Raw genomic sequence first — 15,120 nt, forward strand, 5'->3', positions numbered from 1 at the left:
CATCTAGTTTAATTTGATTCATCGGATAACTTGTTCGATTTAGTTGGTTTCATCAGGGTCAAATCAATGGAAGTTGACTGTATTACTGGGACAACATTACAGATCTAAACCTATTTTCATGGAGTGGAGTGACATGTTACTGCAGCCAGCAGCCATAGGGGGCACCGCTTGCACTCACAATATCCACTGCATGTTGGAAGCACAAAGGTGCACAAACAACATGCAGTTTCACGTAGTCTGATGTCCTGAAGTGTAATAACATATGAATTATTCACTCTGTAGAAAGCTCTGCAGATTAATAACTGCACTGTGATGCTGCAGGTTCACGAGACTTCTTTGACTTCACTAGGTACTTGTGTAGCCTGCGCAGTGTTGCATGCTCAGCGTGAAATGGAGAACTATGTGTGTGCCTAATCACAGGCTCGCTGGCTACTGACATGCAGCGCCAGCAATGTGGTGCATTGACAGTTCCTGTATTTCTAGCGTGTAAAACATGAAATGCAGCGCCTGCGCTTCTGGGTGCTTTTGGTACTGTAGTGGACAAACCAGAGATAGAAACATATGGCACTCTACACTAAAAAAAGAAAGGGTGTGCTTGTGTTAGCAATGCGTTAGTTTCCCTGTATTCCATAGAGATAGGGTTTTTCACCCTTGTGCCCATTGAAAATAGCAGAGGAAAGAATGTGACAGCATTTGCACTGTTCAAAGTATTGTGCATGCGAAAAAGATTTTTGTACCTCTGATGCCATCCCTTGATTAACTTTGTCATTACCGCGAGAAACATGCTCATTTTAGGTGCTTTTATGTTGTGACACCTTAATTCAAGATGTAGCAGTCACAACGTATACTGCAAACATAAAATTGTAGCCTGGTTGTAGCCATCTGGTTCCTGTTTTACTGTATTGTTTAGGCTCACCAGGCAATTAAGCATTGGTTGTCAGGTCGGGGAGCATGCAGAAGTCTCCTCGTACTTGATTATTTTGTTATATCAGCTCTTGTGGACAAGCAATGTGGCCCAGCATGCGTTCAACTGGTGCTGAAGCCTCCACGTGCACTGTTCAGTTCGTGTACAATTCTGTACACTTGTGTGTAATGTCGCACAGTATTGTATAGTAATGAATAAGGGCACTTGAACAAGCAGTGTTCAAAGTCTACGAGCTTAGACAGCTATTCAAGCTTCGCTCAAAGGTCGGTCTGTAATCGACTGCCTGCTCTTGCGTTCGTGAGAACACTACATGAGGGGAAGGATCACTCGTAGTAGCTTGTACATTTGAAGCAGTAATGGTTAAACGCAACCCACAGGTGGGAGGTAAAATAAAATTATACTTGATATTAGTCGAACACAATTGTCAAAGTACAGTCGAACCCGGATATATCGAATTCGACGGGGATCGGAAAATAGTTCGATATAGGGAAAATTTGATATACAGATATAGGCCAAAAAAGCACTCGCGGTCATAAAGAATTGTGGCTTACTGATTGGAACAGCCACGAATCACGTAGCATGTGCACACAATATGAAAGCGCTTTATTTCACGGAAAAAAAAAATCACTAATTTTGGGCTGCTTTTTCCTCTGGGAAATGAAGTTGAAAACACTAGTCTCAATCTTCTCGAGACTGTCCAGGTGTGAGAGCCCAGTGCCTTCCATTCCGCCGAAACAGCACCGAATCAGGCTGAACGCTGACGCCAGTTCAGTGGCTGTGCACAGACGCGTTTCTTTGAAAACACAGTTGCCCTCGTCGTCGCTGAAATCGCCGTCTTGAACGCCAGCTATTCCGGCCACAATGTCCTCATCAGCGAGGTCAGCTACCGCGTGAACTTCGCTGTCAGCGTTAATGAAGGCATCAACAGTAACTTCGGACGGGACGGTGCGGGGAAAATTGGACAAGTCGCGGAACGCGTCCTCCAAGCACTCATCGTCATCTAAAGCTTCCGGACATTCATCTCCGGCCACTTCAAGGCCTGCATTGCCGAAACAGTTAGCTGCTGTGGCCTGCTTCACGTCGCCCCAAGCACCGGTAATCATCTGGATCGCGCCGAACAGGTGAATCTTGAGATCGGTTCCCATGCGGAGGTTTACGAGGAGCCGTTGAATAAGTCTCTTCCGATAGCCTACCTTGAATGCCTTTATGATACCCTGGTCGAGGGGCTGCAGTCTCGCTGTGGTGTTCGGCGGGAGAAACTTCAGTTCGATGTGCTGCAGCTTGCAAGTCGTTTGATGGGCCGAACAGTTGTCTACCAGAAGGCAAACTCGGCGGCCCGACTTCCTCAACTCAGTGTCCCAAGCCTGCAGCCATTCAACAAAAAGTTGACGTGTCATCCAGGCCTTCCTATTACAGCCGTAGCAGACGGGAAGCTGTTTACAGTTCTTGAAGCAGCGCGGTGACTTGCTCTTCCCGATCACGAATGGCTGTAGCTTGCACGAGCCATCCATGTTGGCTGCAAGCAGTACCGACACACGCACTTTGCTCATTTTACCGCCGTGACATGAGGTTCCACGAAAAGCGAGTGTCTTGTTCGGCAACATTTGCGAAAAGAGACCAGTTTCGTCTGCATTGAAGATTTCTGCAGGCGAAAACTTCACAGTGATCTTCGGCCACTCCTCAGAAAGCCACTGCTGCATCTCCTGGCTGCTGACAGCCCCACTTTTGCCTGAAATGGCCTTTCCTAAAATGCCGTGGCGGTTTTTAAACCGTTGCAGCCATACAGTGCCACCGCAAAAGTTCTCTTCGCCAAGAGCCGTAGCAAACCATTTGGCCTTTTCGATTAACATCGGGCCATCCACGGGAATATTTTTTGCTCGGATTTCAAGAAACCACGTATAGAGTGCCTTCTCCACTTTGTCAAAAGCAGCAGGGCACACACGACAGGCTCCCGAGCGACTTTCCTCACCTGCTTTAAGCTTGATGTCCTGCTTGTTTTTTAACAACGTACTTAAGGTGCACCGCGGAATGCCGAATGCGTCTGCCATGGAGGACTTTTCTCCATTCTCGACACGCCGGATTACCTCAAACTTTCTTGCAAGGTTCAGATTCTTCCTCTTTCTTATGTCCGCGGATGCCATAGCTCACCAGATCACCGCAATCATACATGCTCTACACGGCACGTTGAAACACAGGTACACACAAGAAAATGTGCGATGCGCAGATGGACCAGTCCGAGCGAAGCCTGTTCATAGAACAAAGAACCAACGTTCGAGCGGCAGTCAGCGCGGCTGCGAAGGAACTACAAAGGGAAAAGAAGGAAGAGAGCGGGGAAAAAGATTGGCGGAATATGCCGTTGAAGGCGCTGTGGGTGCAATTGCTGCTTCGCTATGCTTTGTTTTTTGAGCCCTCTCTGGCAGCGACCATGCCGACCCCTCCTCTCTCTTCCTTTCCTCAGGAAGCGTGGCTTGGAAACGTCGCCGCGTCTCAATGCCGCACACTCTCTTCGTTGAGCTCTAATGGCCTTGCCCAGTGCACACGCCGACGGTACAAGAGGAGCGAGAGAGCTCGCTCAGGTGGGGTGCAAGAAAGGGGGAAAGGTTCTGCATCTCCGCCACTAGGCGACGGCCGCGCATGTGCAGAGGAGGAGCCTGCTGACTGACTGCAGAAATGTTTTCCCCTGAGGACCGGACACGAATGTCTTTGGGAAAAGCGCACCTTCCAGGGGCGCGGTGCGGCGCGGCGTTCGATATATCTAATGTCCGATGAAAATGGAATTCGATATACTACGCAATTGTCCTATACTTATAGATAGTATCTTCAAGGGGGTAATCTGTGTGTTCGATATAGGCAATAATTCGAAATATGCGGGTTCGATATATCCGGGTTCGACTGTAACACACACTCGTGAGCATCTACTGTTGTTTGATACATTGTTTAAACATCCTATACATCTGATCAGAAAAATTACAACACTGAGAAAAGCTCGTGTGTCTTTGCTGCTGCTGTCATTTAAAAATTGCCTTGCCAAATTGACCAAAGCAGAAATTTTGAGTCATTTTATTGAAGAAGTGGCAGGAGCACTGGAGGCTAATCTCAACACTACCTCCAGTCAAAGTTTCATTTTCCCAGACTCTCCAATCTGCCAAAAATTGTCAAATCTGACAAATAGCTAAAGTTCAGTCATCTTTTCAGAGGGTACTTTATGTTGCTAGTTGAATAATTCCAACAGAAATGTATAAGAACCTGTAGAAAAACTGTTGCTCAATTTGATCGATTTCTATAGGCATGGTAACAAAGGAGTTACACAGTTGGTATTAGTGCTTGTGTGTGCTGTGTTCTCTGTGTGCTGTCTGTTTGTTGCACCATTAGAAAGTTCAGTATAACAGCACCAACTTCAATGTAACGAACTTCAATATATATATAATTTAACAAAATTTCACTGCCACCGCAAAAAAAAATGTTAAAAGAAAAAATTTAAACTTCGCTGGACACAGATGGCAGAATTAGGCAGAATATTGCATGCAACTTGAAGTTTCACTTGTTGTTTGCGCTAGCTGTGTATGCATGACTGAGCCGAGTCCGAATGATTGAGACGGTTCATTAAAGCACCTCAGAGAATCTGAATTAATCCAGAGCGCTTCCACTGCATCATCTCTCACGGCCTGCAAATTGCTTTGAGGCATTAAACCCCATAATCTTAAATTATGCTTAAATTTTGTCATAGTGTCGCTTAATAACAGGCATTGCAGCTCACTGTTGCCATTTCGCAAAAACGACGTGGAGCGCTTGCTTCTGAGTGCACTGATATTGTGCACAGAAAATTGCCCCACATTATCTTCACATAAATCTATTATGTGTTAAGTGGGCATTTTAGCCACTTAAGGAACAAAAATGTCTGCTAGATCTAACACAATGTACGCTAAAATGTTGATTTGTGCAAATATTCATTCGAATTTTATGCTGTTTGATATTTGCTTCGGCTGAAATTTCAGTATTCAAAACATTCTAAATGAGCAAATACAGTAGAATCCCATTACAACGAACTTTGTGGGACTACTGAATTTAATTAGTTACTTTGAAATATTGTAGTACTGAAAACCCATTATTTTCATGTCAGTAGTGTAACACAACGAAAATGACATAACTTTTGCAACAGATGCACGTGTTGGTGAGTAAATAATAAACAAAAGTGCTGGGCTGTTTAACTACAATGTATTGCTTGAAGAAGTCTGGCTAGTACACAAGCACTGCAGGATGAACGCCTCCACATCCTCGGCCTTCCTGTCAACGTCATTGGGGACATCTTTGCACTGCCCGAGGAATTATCGAGTCTTCTCGAACAAAACTAGAACATCTGAGCTAAAAACGGTCTCTTCCTCTTGATGTGTTGATCCAGTGTCAGGATTGACTTCGTCACTACTACATTCTTCTTGCTCACGCACTTGATTCACAATGTCATCACTGGTAAGCTTCGCAGATTTAGCCACCACGGCGTCTACGGGTAGCTTCTTAGTAAGCTTATTCCACAATTCTGGGTTGAGCTCCTCTTGTGTCCTTGCAGTCTAGTGACGTAGGTGATGCCTTCGAATGCACAACACAATCACAGTGCCGATAACCTCGCAGCTCCTGCCGATCGCTATCAATGTGGTGATGCTGGTCCTACAAGATAGTTTGCAGCACTCACATTGATCCCGATGCTCTCGGGACTGTGCCTGTTGAAACAGGTTTCCCAGCACACGGCTGCTGCATACGATGATTGTAGGCATAGACTTCTGGGATTTGGTAACAAAACTTCAACGGAACTTTGTAATAACGAAGTGTCGTGGTGATTGTGGGATGAAATTATTTACTTTATTCTGAAATGTTAGGTACTCTGAAATTCATAGTACTGAAAGTTTTTTTACATTGAAAATAAAGGCATTTTGGTGGGGATTTTTAAAAATTCGTAAGTCTGAAAATTTCGCTAATCTGATGTTCGTAGTAACTATATTTTACTGTACACATTTTTTTGCCCTATAAGCTGCACCCCCTATTACTACACCCCAGGAAGAAAGAAAGAATCCTTGCTTACTTGCCGTGAAAATAGCTGCATACTCTGCCCAAATATTTTTTAAGAAACAGTCTCCATTCACGGACGCACGAATCGTCCACGTCGTATCTTGGTCCGGTGGCTCAGTTCGCCACCTCTTCAATGACGCTGATGGTGGAGATATTCAACCTAAACGTGATTTCACGGCACTGTGTGGCACGCTGCCATGAAACTGCACCTTGAGGTGAAATTCATGCTGCTGTAAAGTGATGCCTTAAGTCAAAATTTGCATATACAGTTGAACCTCGCTACAACGAAACTGACGGGGCGCGCGAAAAATTTCGTTAAAGCGAAATTTCGTTGAGGCGAAAACAGGCCAAAAACACTGTCAGGTTGGACCACATAGTCCCAAAACATCATTTATTTCCAAAGAAGTCGGTCAGCTTCTTCTGCTTCTTTTTTTTTGCCACGAGTGCAGTGGCGCGGCTTTCGCACTCGGTGAACAGTTGCATCGCGACGTCGTCATCGTGAGCACCGAAAAATCTGCGGATCACATCAAAAGCATCCATCACTTTTATTGCAGGTGGTGGCGCTAAGTCCTCCGCGTCGCTGTCATCATCCGATGATGCGTCGTTGTGGCGAACGCCCTCAATTATAGCTTCGTCACTCAGCTCCTCGTGAGCTAGCACTTCACTGTCAACAGCGATGTAGTCGCCGATGTGAACATCGGCCGGCACATCTCCGGAGTCCTGAAGGGCTGCCCATGCCGCATTGGCCTCTGTGGAGGGTGGAGCAATTGTACTGCAGCCTTCCTCGTCCGACGTGGAGTTCGCTGCCAGTTGAGCATCGGAGTGAAAGCCGGCATGCACAAAACAGTTGTAGATGATACTGCGACTGGTTGCCGTCCACGCTGCTGAGACCATCTGTACAGCCATGTACAAATCCACTTCGATTGCCCGACCGGTGTCGATGTTTAACACCAGCCGCTGAATCAGTCGCTGTCGATAAGCGCTTTTAACGCTATTGATGATACCTTGATCCAGCGGCTGGATTAAAGCCGTGCAATTCGGCGGGAAGAATCTTACTTCCACGCTTTGAAGCTGAACGTCTTCAACGTTATGCGCTGAGCAATTGTCGATGAGCAAACAAACCTTACGTTTCTTTGCCGTCATGTCACGGTCGAAAGCGGTTAGCCACTCTTTGAAAACGGCCCGTGTCATCCAAGACTTCTTATTGGCAACATATTTGACGGGCAGGCTCTTGCCACCTTTGAAGCACCGCGGCTTCGCACTTTTGCCTATCACCAGTGGGCAGCGCTTGTCAGACCCGTCCATGTTGCAGCACAGGAGCACAGTCACACGCTTTTTGCTATGCTTCCCTCCGCTGCATGGCTGGCCCTTCATGTGAAGCGTCTTGGAGGGGAGGAGCTCGAAGAAAAGTCCCGTTTCATCGGCATTGTATATGTCTGATGTGGCATATTTCTCCATTAATTCCGGCACAGTAGCTGATGCCCAAGCAGATGCAGCGTCGGCGTCTGATGAGGCCGACTCCCCACACAGCACTTTAGCGACGATTTCATGCCTGGCCTTAAAACGGGTCAGCCACCCTGAGCTGGCTTTGAAATCATTGATGCCCAGCATACAGGCATAGCCAAGTGCCTTTTGCTGCAACATGTTTCCGCTGACCGGCACCTTCTTTGCGCGCACGTCGAGGAACCACGTGTACAGAGCCTTCTCAAGGTCCTCATGAGCCGCTTGCGTCAGCTTTTTCCGCTTCGCGGATGTCCCCGAAGAAAGAGCTTGCGCTATCGCGTCTTTCGACTTCAAGATCGTTGACAGCGTGCTCTGTGAGATGCCGAAGTCCGCTGCAACATCTCCCTTTTTCCTGCCACTGGATGCCGCGCTGATAATCCGTGCCTTCTCTTCAAGCGAGAGGAACTTCCGCTTTCTAGATGAAGTCGCCATGCTCGCATTCATTACAGCGCACTAGCAGCACAAGCACGAGTGAAAAAAACTAGGGCAAACGCGCTGCTGTTGCCAGGCTGCTGCGTCCTTTGGCAACGGATTGGTTGCGGCTCTGAATTGGATTGGAAGAAAACGGGAGCTTGCCCCCGCGCCTTGTCGCAAGGCAGCCAGCCCGATAGTCATCAACACCAAGCTATGGCGGTGATCATGTGCGTTTCAGTGAGTGGATTAGTTTGGTCCAGCGAATGTTTAGCGAAACAAAGCAGCGTGGGCCTATGGAAGTACATAGATGGGCGGCGATATGCTTGTTTTATTGTAAGATATATTTTTAAATCGAGCTTCGCATAGCAAAAATTTCGTTGAAGCGGAAACGCGCCCCAAAAATGGTTCGTTGTGATGAGAAATTTGTTCCATTACTTTGTATAGCGAGCTGACGGGGAATTGGAAAGATTTCGTTGAAGCGAAAATTTCGTTGAAGCGACGTTCGTTGTAGCGGGGTTCGACTGTAACGCATCAGGACTTACAGTCAAAATTGTTTAAATTTTTGATGCAGCACTTAACAGTAGCTTTGATGGCTGATACCCAACACAACAGCACTGGCTGTATCTAGCAGCCAAGCCATTGCAGCAGTGGACGATAAACTGTCACTGGAAGTTTGCAGTCCATCGATGATTAGGCCCGAGATGTGTGCATGGGCAAGACTGAGGACCACACTGGCAGTGGGCCTGCCTACCAAGTTCACGTGTGTGCTTATTGAACAGAACAGGTTAACATCTCGTACTGACAAAATGCCTCAAACCGAATTTGCACAGCACAGCATAAACAGCTGGTGTCATGCAGTTAATGTCGCACATCACAGCATCGCGACGATACACGATAGGCAAACACAAAACGCTCCCGCGGCCGTAACTACCACAAAATTTGAACCCATTTCATTCCACAGCTGACGATCCTTCGGCTGTGACGACTAAGGCCAAAGTCTGAGTGACTAGTAATTTGTCTGCCATTCAAAGAATGGCTGTTTCTGGCTATCTTTCATAGATGGCAGCACATTGCAGACTATATTATAGTGCTTTTGGGTTTCACACACTAGATTGACACTTTCTAAACTTTCAGCAGGAGTTTTGTAAAACAATGGAAAGCTTCCTGCTCGCCAGACTCAACTCTGTTGTAGCCGTTGCGACCAATATACCAGGCTCAAAAACATGCATACAGGCTTCCGAATGGGCTCATGTTTTTCAGCACATACCACCACAAACTGTGAAGCAGAACCATTTGATGCTCTGCTTAGTTTTCGAGGGCAAAGTTCAAAAGTTTAAGAAGCGTTCTGAGCACAAAAATGCATAAGTGCGCTCTGTGTACCTGCGCACTTTAAACTTTTTTCGAGCTCACTTTCTAGCTTTTTTTACTGCGCATGACGCGGAAGCCTTTTGTGAACAAAATAAATCGCACACTTTGTAAATGCAATGTCCGTAGCAGATTTTAGCACAATTTTCTTACAACACAGAACACACTCAACAAAGGGAAAAAATGTGCCACAGAACACCTGGCACGGCGGAGTGCCGAACGAGTAGAAGCGAAGGTGTCAAGTAGACTAAAGCACAACAGTGAGAAAGAACCTGTAAACAAATCTTTTGTGCCGCTGGTATTGTAGAAAGTATTGAATTCGCATTTTTACGTGAGAATGCCTGAATAACAGCACTTCGAAAATAAACTAACTTTAGAGTAAACATGTTTGCATTTTGGCAAGTAAAGAAAAAATTTTTTTTCAATATTAGGCAGTTGATGTTAAGGTTTCCTATAAATCCTGCAACTATTCGAACTATTTGCTTCTCGAAATTATTCGACACTAGTTACTAATCGCATTGAACCAAAAGATTGATACAGTAGAATCTCGATGATACAAATACAGTCAAACCTCGATATAACAAACCTCAATTTAACGAAATTCTCGAAATAACGCACTTTTTATTTTTCTCAATCTCTGCCCCATTGAAAACCATATATCTTTTTTTTTTCGCGATTTAACGAGGTCACTTTATACTGTACTTCCGATTTAACGAAGTCCTCGCGCATCGCACGCACGTACCAGGAGCCTCCTTGACAGGCAGATGAAAACTTTAGCCGGGCATACAGCGATTTGCATGCGCCCTTTAATGCTCAAATTTTGCCGGCACGCTTCAATACGTGGAGCAGAACGTGCCACTGCGCCATCTATCGTGTACGTATGAAACCCGCAGTGGACGCGCTCCTGTAGTGCTAGCCGGAGTGCTTCAGAAGTTCCGGAACGCGTCACGCTATGACGTCACTGGCCTGTTGGAACGGGAAAGCGCCAACCGGAAGTAAGTTTACGAACAGCGGTCATTGGGCACGTTTTCTCAGTTGGTTACCGTATTTACACAATTGTAAGTCGACCACTTTTCTTAAACTTAAAAGTCTCAAGTTGGGGGGTCGACTTACAATCGAAACCAAAACATGGCCCCGCCAGAAAAGCGAGCACAACGGGAGGTGCAATTACAATTTTATGTTTGCTCTATGGCCCTACCCATATCTTATCACTATCCCGCGTGTTTGTTCGCTTTTCAGAAGGGTTTTTTCAACATTTTTAAGAGTTTTACAGTGCATGCAACACTCATGGCGGGGTGTCGATAGTTGATGGAAGCGCCACTGTTCCCATTTGCGGCGGCACCCTCAAAACGGCGGCACCCTCAAAACGGCGGCACCCTCAAAACGGCGGCGCTTGCAGGGAGTATCAGTAGTTCATGGAAGAGCAGACACCGCTCGCGGGTTTCTTTCACTGTTGAAAGGCGTTGACATTGATTCGACGCGTTCCACTTGACTGCCGGCTACGTGCTACTTCTATGCTTCCCCAGTCGTCATGAGTGTTCCAGGCCCACTAATCGTTCCGCACTCATTCACAGCAGCGTTCAAGAGGGTTGCCATCCTTTACGCCGAAGAAACAAATCACAAACGGGTGGTGCGAGAGTGGCGACTGCAGCGAAGCGAAATTTTCACCTGTGACGGCAAGTGAGAAATTTCCCACGTGCCGAAGTCTGGACACTTTCCGGAGCTGTAGGCGAAGCTTGCGGCATACGTCGCTGAAATGTGTGATCGGTCCCTGCCAGTGAAGTGCGACATGGTCATGAAACAAGCCCGGACCTTCGCCTTAATTTTAAGGCCCTGCTCCGCTGTGAGTACAGTGACGGTGACGAAAGTATGGCGTACACAACAGATGTTGTTGACTCGTGGCAGCTGCTCTGCGATCAGGGAGGTGCTCCAAGCGACATAACACTCCAGGACTTTGTCTTCAGCAGTGCATTCGCTGTGACAACTAAAGAGCTGGACGATGACGCAATAATCCAGCGCGTCACAGATACAGAAATGCAGGACGAAGAACTCCAGACGACAAGCAACATAGCTACACCGAAGCAAGTCATGGATGCGCTGGATCTCTTGCGCACGTATGTGGGCGCGCACTCGCAAGAGCAAGCCTTAGCAGCCTTGTCAGCCTACGAATGCCTTATAACCCCAACGCTCATTATAAAGCAGCTGATGAAGCTGACGGAGTTCTTCGCTTCCACCTGAGTTGCATAGAATTGCTCTGCGGGAAGTTAAATAAAATATTCCAGCGTTCATGAATCAACGTCGTCATTGCTTTACTGAGCGCGGTATCATCCAATGGCTGCTCTAATGGTGAGTGGTGGCCTCATGGATCCACCAAATTAATACCACTTCCCATTTTCTTCGAAAGGTTATTCAAATTGATAGCTCTGGTATGTGCATAATTTTTTTTTCTTTGCACCACGGGTTGCCATGTCTTCTGATATTTTTTTTTTTTTTAGCGATGACAAATCATGATGATGATGGCACTGATGGCCACATCTAGTGGCAGCTATGAGCACTAGGCGCGGCGCTTGCTGCAGACCTGCTGTTCACCGTATGCGTAATAGAGAAAAATGCGTTCGTACCCGCTGGCTATCGGGCATCATGCTCTTGGATGTGTTATTAGTTCCGGGGTTTATTGGTTATCTTTGTAATTTTGCTATCTACAAGGTGCCATACGCCAGGAGCGTTCCAAGAACCTGCATCTTTATTTGGACTGCTGAAACATGCGAACCTCGACTTAACGAAACTCGCGATTTAACAAAATTTTCAGCTGCAAATTGGACTTAGTTATATCGAGGTTCGACTGTATCTCGGCATGGCGCAAAAAATTCATATCACACGAAATGCGTACCCCCAAAAAAGTTCAAAAATCGGGAAATTAAGAGGGGGCGCGGCCATGGCCATGATATGGCCGACCTACTTAAAATTTTCTCTTTTGAATTCTTTGTCCTCGCAATCCCAAAACCTTCCGTTATCTCATGGGGGAAATATTGGGTACATACAGCAAACTTTGAGAAGAGTGCAGTGCTTTAGCTTGTTGTCTTCAAAATCAAGCTTCAAGAGGTGCTGTCGCACCACTGGTCGCACGAGCACAGCTTTCCATTGATGCAGTGCCGCCTTCTTGGTATCGCCTTAAAGAGGAGAGATCGGAGTTACATATAACCGCAGCGCAGCATTTGTCCACGCTGAAATAAAAACAGCGAAAGAGAGCATGAAAAGGGAAAACTAGCATCACAATTCATTACTGCAGTCACATGGCATGCAGGGAGCGCTCCTATTGGTTGAAGAAAATTTGAATCACTGGCATGCTTGTTTCGCATACAGTTTGGCAGCAGTGACACTTTGCGTGTTCCAAGGCACGACATTTCGCGACCTGCCTGATTATCTCGAGTTTCTGTCCTTGCACCATCCTAGCTGCATGCAGCCTGATGGTGATAAGGACATGATTGGCACAAAATACGGGAATCTGTTGACTTTTCTTGGCAGCTGCAAAGTTACTTCATATCGTGCAATCTGATGGGTGCAAAGGTATGATGGGTGCGGTGGGCTAGAAGTTAAGGCGGAGAGACGTAGGTCACTCTGGCAACAGGAATGCGAACGGCGCAATGGCGCCGCCGCTCTGCCGGTATGACAACAGCCAGTGGCTGGCCCTACCAGCACCAGCTTGATTGTTCGTATCATCCGCCGCGACTTGAAAAGTGGTTTGCAACATTCGAAATTAGCACGTTGTAAGCTAATGGACGGGGGACTGGACTTGTTAAAAATTCATATCAGGCATGATTGTATCACCGAGATTCTGCTGTAGTATTTGCACAAGCGTACTAAAATGACAACACTGATTGCATCGTCTGTAGTGTTCATGATTGCATGTGCATTTTCTCTCTTGTGCACAGGACATCCCAATGAATCACCCTGAGAGAGCTGAAATAGCTGGCTGTGGGGCCAAGAACCGATACAGGAGCATATTGCCAAGTGAGTCTGGTTTTGTTTGTAGAGTTTGTTACCATATAGCAGGCTTCTGCTAATTCGACTACAGATAAAATCAGCAGCCAATAATTTGGACGTAACAGGGATCGCCAAAAATTCGGAATAATCAGGAGTCCAAAATACCACATTCGCCAGAACCTAACTGACGTTATTCCACAAGTGGCCAATAAAGGTTCTTGGATCCCCACATTCGGGATTATCTTCAATTTCATGTGACTAGCACAAGACGCACCAGCGCCTACGAGCCATGGCATTCTCGGCACAGTGTCAAGCACGCTATCTTATCACAGCGTGGAAACACTGCCACCCGTCGACATGTCCGTTGCAAGTCACGCAAGATATAGTGAGCATGAAATTGCAGTAAAATTCTTAATTTGGAAAATCGGATAGTTTGGACTCATCCTTTGGTCCCAGCAGGCGTGTGCATTATTTAATGGCATCAAACTCTTGTTAATTCATACGTATTTGGCCGCACGCTGGCCGATTTGGACATTATGCCTCCTTATGCAATACCCTGAAAGGGGTCCTTTAAGGGACAATGAATGATGATGATATCACTTGGAGCACAGCAAGCTCAGAGCGCCGAATTGTGTGACGCAAAAGACCAACAGTGTCACTAGTATCCAATGGAAACAAAGCGGCAGAGTCCACATCGCCATAGTGATCAATGGGAATTGTACTGAAACAACAGAAACGCCAAATGCTTCATGTCTGTTTATGCATTTAGTATGCATTTACCACTGCCCATGACACCGTGGTGGCTGCATGTGTCTGCAGAACTACGTAGTCGCCATTCATGTTTGCATCGATAACAACTGCAGTTTCGTCCGCAGTGGTTTCGGTGAATATTAGTTTAATTTTGACCTTGTGCGTGCATCGGCTGCATTTCTGCATAACTGCATAGTCACCATGCATGATCGCATCAATAACATGAGATTTAGCATGTCCAGTATACGCAGGTAAATCCAAGCGGACTGCATTTTACCTAATGAGCAGAGGTGCAAACATGAACAGCCTGCACGGTGCAGCCATCTGGTGGCGCAGAGCTCAATCAGACCAACCAACACGGAACTCATATTACAGTAACCAAGTGTATCCCACTTCGATGCTAGTGTAACTTTTCAGCAGCGGTTTTTGCTGAAAACTTGCACCAGCAGCAAAGTAATACAAGGTCCATTATGAAAGTAAAGTGTATGATTTTATTATGACGCGACTATCCATGGCAGCGCGGTAGAACCGGTAGAGAAATGTGGCGAGGGTTCTGCCCTACACATGTCCACATTTGCGGCACATGGGATAGTGACCGAGGATCTGCAAATGCGCAAGGTCTGCATGAAGCTTGTGCCGAAAGTATTGACGAAGATCAGAAAGAACTTTGAGATTTGTGCTGTCAAAGATTGTTGGATTTGATTCAATATGAGTCGGACTTTATTAACTCTTTCATAACTGGAGACAAATCCTGGATGTTCCGAGTACGACTCAGAATCGAAAAGGCACAGCTGAGAGTGGCACATAAAATCATCCCCCCGCCCCAAGAAAGTGCGAACGAGCAAGTCTCGCATCAAAACTATACTCATTGTCTTCTTTGACGTCCAAGCAATAGTCCATTCTGAGTTTTTACTGCAGGAAGAAACTGTCAACTCAGCCTTTTACCTGGAGGTGCTCAAGAGATTGAAATGCCGGGTCGTGCACGTGAGGGCTGATATCAAAGATACGGTCAAGCTCCACCATGACAATGCTCGCAGCCACACGTCCTTCATTGTTGCCAACCCCCTGGCCCGAAGCAACACCCTGGTGGTCCCCCATTCCCCTTACAGTCCCGACAT

The 15,120-nt window shown here is 46.4% G+C and overlaps 1 protein-coding gene across 4 annotated transcripts in view; it reads left to right on the top strand.

The window, feature by feature from the left end:
* The window catches only part of LOC142580091 (tyrosine-protein phosphatase non-receptor type 7-like), a 166,977-nt gene that overhangs the window by 82,518 nt on the left and 69,339 nt on the right, over nucleotides 1-15,120 (top strand). For all 4 annotated transcript variants that reach the window (XM_075690869.1, XM_075690871.1, XM_075690872.1 and 1 more), the window contains one exon: nucleotides 13,201-13,279. In XM_075690869.1, coding sequence (XP_075546984.1) covers nucleotides 13,201-13,279 — 79 coding nt within the window. The remainder of the gene's footprint in view (nucleotides 1-13,200; nucleotides 13,280-15,120) is intronic.

The sequence above is a fragment of the Dermacentor variabilis genome, chromosome 4 (genome assembly GCF_050947875.1).
Source record: "Dermacentor variabilis isolate Ectoservices chromosome 4, ASM5094787v1, whole genome shotgun sequence".
Taxonomy (NCBI): Eukaryota; Metazoa; Arthropoda; class Arachnida; order Ixodida; family Ixodidae; genus Dermacentor; species Dermacentor variabilis.